The sequence below is a fragment of the Eutrigla gurnardus genome (assembly GCF_963514095.1).
Source record: "Eutrigla gurnardus genome assembly, chromosome: 14".
NCBI classification, from domain to species: domain Eukaryota; kingdom Metazoa; phylum Chordata; class Actinopteri; order Perciformes; family Triglidae; genus Eutrigla; species Eutrigla gurnardus.
The window spans coordinates 9,846,329-9,856,637 of record NC_139937.1 but is presented as its reverse complement, the minus strand read 5'-3'; the positions used below and the strand labels follow the sequence as shown (position 1 = coordinate 9,856,637).

At 41.7% G+C, this 10,309-nt stretch overlaps 1 protein-coding gene across 3 annotated transcripts in view; it reads right to left on the bottom strand.

Annotated features, from left to right (window-relative positions):
• Positions 1 to 1,244: 1,244 nt before the first annotated feature.
• cobl (cordon-bleu WH2 repeat protein) overlaps positions 1,245 to 10,309 on the bottom strand; it is a 50,898-nt gene continuing 41,833 nt past the window's right edge. Inside the window, exons 10-17 of one of the 3 annotated variants that reach the window (XM_084026657.1) lie at positions 9,892 to 10,216; positions 8,592 to 8,710; positions 8,025 to 8,216; positions 6,297 to 7,906; positions 5,995 to 6,204; positions 5,679 to 5,795; positions 4,431 to 4,733; positions 1,245 to 3,523 (exon numbers count right to left, since the gene is read on the bottom strand). In XM_084026657.1, coding sequence (XP_083882783.1) covers positions 3,440 to 3,523; positions 4,431 to 4,733; positions 5,679 to 5,795; positions 5,995 to 6,204; positions 6,297 to 7,906; positions 8,025 to 8,216; positions 8,592 to 8,710; positions 9,892 to 10,216 — 2,960 coding nt within the window. In that variant the 3' untranslated portion in view covers positions 1,245 to 3,439. The remainder of the gene's footprint in view (positions 3,524 to 4,430; positions 4,734 to 5,678; positions 5,796 to 5,994; positions 6,205 to 6,296; positions 7,907 to 8,024; positions 8,217 to 8,591; positions 8,711 to 9,891; positions 10,217 to 10,309) is intronic. The other 2 variants (XM_084026656.1, XM_084026658.1) reach the window with 2 other exon arrangements.

The following is a 10,309-nucleotide window of genomic DNA, read 5'->3' as shown; positions in this document are numbered from 1 at the left end:
GACACGCACCAAAGGAATAGAAGCCCGCAGCACTGTCAAGATAAAGCTTTGCCTCAGACTGACGTGACACCGGGGATAACCCTGCGTTCACTTCATTTTGCATGCATGTGATATTTCAGACTTGGATAAGCTTAAGTGATGAGAACACACCATGGGAGTCTGAAGTACAAAAGGTCATCATTCCTGAGATGTGTGTACGAGTCTGGATCAGGACAACAGTGGCGGGGGGCTCACACGGTGTGCCCCTCAGTGTGTATGCACGCATTCAAAGAGCAGACATTGTGTTGCCGTTGCATCATGCACATACTTACAAACAAACACACATTATCATGTCACTCATATTCCGGGTGCCACCGGGCGACAAAGCATTCTTCCTGTGAGACCGACACTGAGACATTAAGTAAACATCCATTATGGTGATTTTGCTTCATCAGACATTCAGCAGCACACAGACCTTTTGTTGAAAGTGATTGATCAGATACATAGTAGACTACCCCACATCAGAAAACAAAGTCAACACAAACCCCTGCTGGTAGTCGGCTTCACCGTGTCCATCACTCATAAGTCAGCCAGCCAAGACCAACAAAGCTGTGTAATATAAGCCGACGCAGTGATGGAATGGCTTTCACCAAAGTGGCCAGCCTTAGGCCCTAAATATGAAACTTTTATGGCAACAAGCTCAACCAATAAGGTTGTTTACGCGTCACCAAAGCCAAAACTAAACTGAATTGTCTTGAATTATGTGGTGTGATCTTCTGGTAATGCTTGATTCAGAGGTTATTTATGTTGTCGGTTTTATATGGTTTGGAACCATAACACAGGCTCAAACCCACGTACATACTTAGAAATATCACTCACACACGGACACACATCCACCCAGTATACTCTTCAGAGATTTGTAAAGCAGATTAGAATTACTGTAGAGTGAGCATGGATTTTGACCCACAAAAGAGCCTGTGGTCCTCTGCAGGAATTTACAGCTCTCTCTGGCCAACGCAGCCAAGATCGCCCTTATGCACTCTGCCTTATTCCACTGCCAGCTTTTACTTTACATCTCTGAAAACCAGGCCATTAAGTTGCAGTAACTCACATTCTATCTGGTTACAACTTTGCACTGAAAAGAAGATTGTTTTTTAAAGAGATCCAGCATTTGTTAAGAATGGGTGAGCCGATCGAAAGCGTAGGTTTATGTCACTTCACTTCCTCTCAGTCAATGAGATCAAAGACCACTGACATTTATCCACCGATGTGTCTGCACTGTGTACTTCTGTGTGGGTTTGCAACTAATGTGTACATGCAGTCACTGGTGGAAGGTGGAGGGGCACAATGACTAGCATTTCAGAAATCAGGAATGCAGGTTTGGGTGAAGTTCTGAGTCATTTCATGTGACCACATAGTGATGAGTCAGGGTCATGAGTGCTATCTGGAATAGTAGCTCATCTGTGATGTGGCAAAAAGAGAGAGAGGTTACAATATATTCCATAAGGACAGCAGGATGACCACAGTCTGCATCCACGGTGCTGGGAATGGCACAGGCACATCACAATGACAAATTCTGATTGAATAAAGATACAATACAGGAATGTATTAAATTCTGTAAATAATTTTTCACTTGATTGCAAAATGCTTTATTGAATCAAAAATGAGGGTAGACAAAAAATGTGCAACCTTTCCAAAAAAACAATGTGCACTTAAAACTTTGAAAAGCAATAGCTTATAAAATATTCACACTATCAGTGAAATAGCTCTCTATTAAAGATTTAAATCAAATCTTTCACTGCGATGATCATTCTTTAGTGTACAAAATATACAATGCTACAACGTGCTTTAGGCTATTGCGTGTAGATGAAACCACCTAACAAAAATGAAATAGTCCCTTCTAGTTAGAGAAAAAAAAAGCAGAAAATCTCTTTAGGTTTTCACAAACATAAAATAATACAAATATTTTAAGTGTTTTGAAATTGAGCATGAATGAACATAAATCTCTATAAAACTAGGACTTCAATTCCCTTAACTCAGATTTATCTCACAATCCACAGCAGCAAGTGTTTACACCTGAATATGGATGCTCTAGGTTTTTCATTCTACAGATGAGTCCCCATAGACATCCTTCTTTATCCACAGCAACACCATTTAATGGCAGCGGTCCACTCTCCCTCTGTCAACCAATGCTACTTCATACTGTAAACTTCCTCTTCAGTGGAGCACAATGGAATCCAAAAGCACTTAGCTACATCAAAGACATAGATAATCTAAACTACTTCTTTCCTATGACTGGTGCTTTGTTTACATAGACACTACATATTGGTAGTGACTTGCCGTTTAGTTATTTGATCTCTGTGCTCGCGGCGACATCCACCATGAATATACTTCACTAAGAGTGCTTCAACAGTGTTGAAATGTCTAGGAAGGGTTAATCTCAATTTCTCCTACTTATCTAGTTACATCAAAGGCACAGTCAGTCATATCACTGCTATACAAATATATTTGTATAGCAGCACAAATGTTGGAGGCTAAAAACAGCAGTATATTTGAGCTAGAAGGCACTAGTCAGTCACGACCAAGAACTGTAGAAGTTGGCATTGTGGACCAGATCTGGATTAAAAAAAAAAAAAAAAATCAAACATTCTTAATGAATCTATCCATTATTTTTCTAAAGTGTACTTAAGTTTTCAGTTATCTTAATTTCTTGAACAAATATTAAGTAGTTCAAATCTGGAAACATCATCAGATCCAACATATTGCACCCCATATGGAATTTTTACAGGAAAACATCATATACATAACACTGACTGAGCAATAGTATAAGGCATCCATAACTTAACTGTATAAAAAAAAAGAGATAAGAACTAAAACATGAAAAAAAAAAAAGATTTGAACGTAGAATAAACCATTTCAATCTGCTTTCATTGGCACACAGTTTGTACAACGTTCCAGTTAAAACTACTGAATTCAAGTACAGATGGCAAAATAGGAACGTATGTTATAAAAACGGACATAAACTCTTTCCAGCAAGCTTGTTAGAAGCTAACTGAGAGATCTGATATTATGAGTGGAATTAACTTTCATATGCGACACCTTTATCAGGTAGATGTTACTGCTGTTTGGCTACTAAGAGAGCAATATTCAACATACTAGAAAAAGTCATTCACCCTTTTATACTAATTTCTTGAGTTTTAGTGCATCACTTTAAGCATGGGGCCCCAGACCAGTAGCCAGCATGATGAAGCCTCTTTTCGTATGATGTTCCCCAAAACTTCCAAATAGCATTCCATCAAAAATATGTCACTCATTCCAGTTTTCCAAATGTCTGTCGCAAAAGTACAATGACCTAAAAAACAAAACAAAAAAACAAGAAAAACAACAACCAGAAACTGAAATGAATTAATAATAATGATGATAAATGTATTCCGTGTTGCGGTGCTGTGGGCTTCCCCTCCTATTGCTGAGGGAGCGTTGAGGAGGTTGCTTGGATTGTTCCCAGTCTGCCATTCACTTGGACTGTCTTTGTGGGCGCAGCGACCTAGTTTAAAGAGAGACAACATGTCACGTTGGTAATGCTCCACTTTGGTAATGACGGGGACAATAGTTCATGGCACGCTGAAAATAATATATCAGGTTCTGTGATTTTGTGGCGTCTAACTGGACACGGGAAAAATGACCTAAACTAAAAATATTCTTTACCTCATTAAAGCTTCTCTTTTCCTTATTTTTCTCCTCTTAAACATTATTCATGCCTTCCCATGTGATTTAAACGACGTGAAAACAATAATCGGGAAACCTTTCTGTCAACTCAATTTTTACACAACTGCTGACCTGAAATTGAACTTTATCTCGTGGAAATATTCACACAGCAGTACAGTATGGCTGTCAGATGAATCTGTGAACAATCTGCGAATCATTTCCAGTTTCCCGGCTGCCACACCACAGGAGAGCTTTGTTCTGCCAACGTTGTCTCCCAACGAGGGAAGACGTGAGAAACCAGACCAAAGATGTGCTGTATCTGCCTTTTTAGCACCCCTCTCAGTTTTTTCTCCCTCCCTCTTCTCTTTAATAAGAGTCTCTCTGGTTGAAATTATTCCGTCTTGTGCACCAAGACTCATGGAAAAAAAATAGAATCATTAAGATATTCATCACTTGCTGTGCTAATGTTGAATTTTCATTAGTTTAGGCTGTCTTGTCTTGTTTTACTTTTCATTTCTTCACCATCTATCTATTTATTATTATTTTTTTATTATCTATTTTCCCCTCTTCTGCACACAGAACGGATGAGACAATAGCCTCTGATGTCATTTAAATATAACTCTAAACCCTCATCTCTGTGTTTTCTTTAAGCAACTGTAGAACTGAAAATACAACAAGTACAAGAGTTCTGAAACAACTTTCACTCTTTGGTGTAAACAGAGGGTGATTGTCTTCTGTATTAGTACCTTTTTTAGCCTCTCAGCAGCAGATCCAGAGCGAATGGCCTCCATCATAGCCTCCCTGGCCAAGCTGGGGTTCACGGGGGCGTTAGCACTTGGATGCACCACAGCGCTTGGCTTAGCCTTGGGCAAGACAGGGGGAGGAGGTGGAGGTGCAAACATAGGTGCTGGTGGCGGTGGGGTAAAGACAGGAGGGAAAGTGCGAGTCAAAGAGGGAGGACAGGGAGAGGAAGGAGGGCCTGCACCTCTCTCCTCCTCAGAGGTCGACTTCCTGGTCTTCTCAAGCTCGTCAGCAGCCTCAGATTTGGTCTGTAGGACACACAGGAGTCAAACGGTGCTCTAGACTCATAAACTGACACTCATAGCCTAACACGCAAAGGCATCTGATGTCAAACTCTGACACTTTCTATTCTAAGCAAATCCTTTACTGTTCTAATATTTCTGCATTTTATATTTCTTATTTATTTGTGAAACTCCGTTATACACAGTTAATCTAGTTTTCTTTATTTATCCACATTTTTTTTGGACACGGTTAGGAGTCTGATTTAGTCATGCAGCATTCCAGAGATTCCACTTCTGGCGAGGAACCTCCAGAATAGAACCGCAGATGTTTCAACTCCAGCACCACGTTTTTGTGCCCCTTTCATTCCACATGGGTTCTTACAAGACAGCAAACCACAGCTCACAGTCCACACAGACAGATGGAAATAGACACTCACGCTTGCATAACTGGGTTCACGCATGGTTCCCTAAGCTGCTAACGACGCAGACGAAGAGTTAAGCGTTCATATTTCCTAATAACCATACTTCTTATCCTCGGTGTTATTGCAATAAACACACGTGACTACGAATATATACGTACTAGTGGCTCTGTGAGGCTGTACTTTTTTTTTTACTGTTAAGTCAGCATGGCAACATGGCACAAGGCTGTTCATCATGATAGCATGTTAAAATGTACGTTTTTTTTTTTAAATTTACACAGCTGAGTAATGTTGGTGCTAGAAAAAAAGTCAGTGGGTTGCCAGAGCCAGTAGGATTCATCCTCTAGGGACCTTGAATATCCCAAACAAATTTCAAAGCAACCCATCAAACGGTTGCCAAGACATTTCTCAATTAATCAAGAATGTAAATCTCATTATGGCACTTGAGGAAAAGTCACAGAATATGGATTATGATTCATCTTACTGTGGCTTTGTAGGACTAGGTTTTATCTCCCTACCACACCCCCATGCACTAGCTGTGAGAGTACTTTACCTTCCTGAGCCTTCCGGAGTTGTTCTGGGCTCTAATGGCAGCCAGAAGAGCAGACCTCTCATTCTCCTCCTCAATGTAAGATGCTTTCTTCATGTGGCTGGGACCAGAAGTTGTTATCTAATAGTGATAAAAAGAGGGAAATCAATAGAGCTGCCTTTCTTTGAATAATGTCTTTTACTGACACTATAAATGTAGACTGCCAGTAATATACAGTGTGTGTGTGTGTGTGTGTATATATATATATATATACATATATATATTCTCTCCTTCTCATCCATACATCAATCCATCCCTATACTATAGTATGCTCTCTCACCTTCTTGAGCCTGTCCCTGCCTCCGCCTGTCTGGATCGCCTCCATCAGGCTGCTGTGCAGAGACGTGTCTTTCTCGATAGATCTAGAGATCACAGGTCTGAACTTTTTAATTGGCCCAAACAATGTTAAGCCCTCTGACACGGCGACAGAAGATTGTGGGTTTCCATCAGGTGTTGGATGGCTGTTTGCCTTGGTCATGTCCCTCATGTTCTGAAGAAAAGATGTGTTGAGTACACTGTTATTTACAGTAACAACTCTTTTTTTTCTTTACATGCAATATTTCTAATACAGGTTTTACTTACTCTTGTCTGGCCTTGGGATACCGGCTTAGGGACTGTGGGTGGTTTGGCAGATGAGTTCAGAGGACTGCTTTCTGCAGGGCTTGGGCTTCTCAGCTGAGTTTGTCTAATATTATCTCTGTCAGTATTGGCGATCATACTTTTGTGGGCGGGGCCACACAATTGAATGTGCCTTTTCTGGGCTGTTTCTGTTTCCAGCGTATTAGAGCTTTCTTTGGTGGATCCAACACAACTTCCAAATCCTTTGCTGTCTGGTCTCACGTCTCCAAAATCTCTCTGGCTGTCTGACACGTACTCTGGGAAGCTCATGGACCTCTTAGGACCGGCCGGGTTGGACTTAGAAGCAGAATCATTCTCCTTATTATCTGACAACGATGACCAGGAAGACTGGTGTGGATTCACTTTTATGGATCGACCTGATCTCTGGAAACCGACCGTGTGTGATTTCAAGAAAGCAGATGAGTCATGTACATTAGGGACGGAGTTGGGTTTAGCCGGGAGGTGTATTTGGTGCTTTGGGGTGTATTTAGTGATGGCAGACGCCACGTATTGGCTTGAGGTTCGCCTGGATTGTTTAAGGAAGGACAGGTCTCTTTTCAGATCTGGAAGGACGGGAGGGGGAAGGGCAGGTTTAATACTTGGCTGCTGAACATTTTTGGACATTGAAATCTTGCTCTCCACCTCTTCTTTTGCAACTTTGATGGCTCTCGCTGGTCCTTTAGCTTCTTCTTTGACCATCTCTTTAGGGTGGACTAGCTCTGCATGTTTATACAGCGAAGTCTGCAACGTCTTTAGGTCCTCAGTGTTACTTATCTTCAAAGTAGTTCCTGAGATCTCAGTGGGAGTACACTTCAGGCCATCTGTGCTCTCTTTAGCCTTATCAATGAGATCTTTGCTGTGGGGCACAGAACTTTCTTGTCTCTCATTTGAGCTCCAGAAAGCTTTGGCTTTTTCAAGAGGAGGACACCCCTCACTGGAATTCATTCCAGGCTCTGATGAACCGCTGACTTTGTTCCGGGAGATACCCCCCTTCACCATGTTTCCCTGATCGTCAATCTTAATGGCACCGACAGTTAATATGACAGCTGACCCACCCGTAGCAGGCTGCGTTACGGAGGGTTTGGGAGGGACCACAGTGAACGTTTTCAAACCGAAGCGTGATGTGACGTTACGAGTGATCTGACCGTGTGAAGTATTCGGGCTGGAGTTTTGGTAAACTCGGTGCGTCTTTTCATCTTTCTCTGAAGACGCTAATCTCGGACCGGTTGGTGGAAGAACAGACTTCTTCTCTTGAAAAGATTGAGCATTACTTTCCACAGGATCAGGTTTGATCTCAGTGCCCCTGCTGTGTTTCTGCTGGTCCACATTCGATTTTGCTGCTGATGTAATTTTTTGTGAATCCTCTTTCACTCTGTTAGTGTTAGTAGCAACCATCTCTTTCATTTTTGTCCCAGCTATCTTTTCATCCTTTTTATTCAGTGACTTCCTATGCTGCTCGGGTTGAGACGGCTGCTTAGTGTTTGCACTGCTGTTTTTATTACTGTCAGGGGTTGTACAAGCATTGTTGTTTTTGTTCTGTGGCTCCACACTGGACTGGTGACAGAAGCTTGGACCTGTGATAAGACAGGGTAAGAAAAAGTCCATTTAAAATACAAATAGAGTGCATAACTTTATTGTATTGATATCAAAAAGCACTACACTGTCAGTGAATGCATGTATTGTTCATTGTACCTTTGCTGCCAGCTGACTCAATCCTCATTAGTGACTTTGTCTCATTTTCAACAATGTGACATTCATAGTCCTCCAGTACTTCATCTATGGCTGTGACTGGCACATCCATGTCCACTACTGAGACTGGAACCTCATTACTATCTGTAGACATGGTATAGGGGGTCTCCTTCGCCGAGACTAGATCTATGTGATCTGGAAAAGCAGAAACGGGAATTAATATTTACACACATTTTATACTTTAGGCACATTTTGATTTTTAAGCAGATTACCATGGCTATTACTTATCTCTGTTCACTGAGTTTGGTAATCACTTGTTGTCAATGAGAAACATTTCTAACCCCTTTTACATCAAACTTCATATTTATAGCATAACTTTGGGTATATGACAAAAGCAGTGTTGCAGTGTTGTGATGATGAACCGGTTTAATCATTTACTGAACTTCAGTACACTTTGATTCCAGTGTTACAAGCATGTACTCCCGGACTGCCACGACACCTCCATGAAAATCCCCCATAAATCTAGTTTAAGATTAAGGCTGAAATGTGGCCTATGCCATGCTCCCTCACCTGCTAGGTCCGCTTCAAAGTCTGCCAAAGTCTGATGGAGCTGGGCTGTGAGCTCTGGGTCCTCTTCATAATTTTCTTTTAACTTGCCTGACTTTGCTTGTGGGCTAATGTCCTTGTGCCTGAGGATGATACATACAAACACATTTCAAAAATACATCTGCACACACACCATTTAATAGCATTCATACACCATTTAATAGCATTCATATTGTAGAAAAGAGATTGGTGCTTAGGAGCAGCCATAATGCAGCACTCCCCATGATTCTTAACAGTCACCACCAAACAGCTGTTATGAAATGCTTATTTGATGCTGTTGTTACATCTGGCACACTTCCAGAAAGAAAGCATAAGTGTTATTTTGAAATATTTTGTGCGTGTTCAAAGTTGAATTCCATTTGTATTGGAGCCTGTTTGTTTGGTAACATGTAGCTGTAAAGATATTATTACCACAGTTTAAACTCTCTTCAAGGGATCAACAGAGCATTCTCATGATTTACTGGCATTTTAGCTATAACAAATTGCAAGGAAAAGGCCAAACCAAATAGACGAGACTTGGATTGGTCTTCTTTCCTCAATGATTCTGAGAAAACAGGGTTATAGTGCTTTCCTGGAATACTGAGGAGCCAGCAGCAGCAGACCAGACCCTGGATTCATGAAGTTTCTAAGAGCATCGATCCAGATCCCTGGTCTAGGCACATTACCATACACATTTCATAACAACTTAAAAGGTGAAAAGTGATCTGGGCAGCATTCATTTTCCACAAAATCCTTTGAATAAGGGCCTAGAGCTATAACTATGAAAGCCTGACACTAAAGGTTGAGGGTGCCAGATTTGACAACAACTCAAATATAACACATGGCGGGAAGTGCTCTTGGTTATTAGTGCTGGCACAGTTTAAACACTGGAAAGACTTCTGTAGTTAGCTGAAAAAGTGATGGTTCACCCTGTAAGCGAAAATATTGTTTACTCTTCAACTTGATCATCAAATGCAAGAATCCAACTGATCATTTTAGGCAGGTAGTAGTTATTGGTGGTAAGGCTGACTCAGATCAGCAGCGAGGATTTATTAAAAATCTTTTTTAAAAATAAAAGGTGACTGCAATGAGAAATATTTGAGATAGAAGATAAGTAGGAGTTGGCAAAAAGTGAATACTGGGAAGCAGTCTATCAAGATGATCGACTCGATAAATATGGATATACAGAATATGCTTGTCAATTCATTCTACTTTCCTCCCTCACTCTTGTTAGCCCCTACTTCCATGCCTCCTCTTTCTGGGATTCTCATGACTTCCTCTCTACCTGCTTCTTGATCCCCAGGTGGCACATCCCTCATCGCTGTCACTGGAATTGTCCCGCACTGGTCCCAACAGTCTCTCCCGTCCACCTCCACTACTTCCATCCAGGGACAAACTCCCATCTGGGGATGTGGGTTGGGTGTCAGATGGAGAACTGACCATCCCCGAGTCCTCGCCCTCTGCCATGCCCTCAGAGGCAGCGTAACCCTGGTCCGGCAGGCTGCTGCCACTGCAGGTGCTGCTGCCCAAAGACACGGTCTCCTCCTCAGGTGTTTCACTTTCTGGTTTCCGGCAACTGGCTGTGGAGCTTTGCAAGGAATGGAGCCAAGCTGGGAGAGAAGAAGGATGAATCAGATGTTATCACTACACTGTTAGCAACTTCAGCATCCAAATCAATGGGTTTCCTACGGCCGAAGCTTATG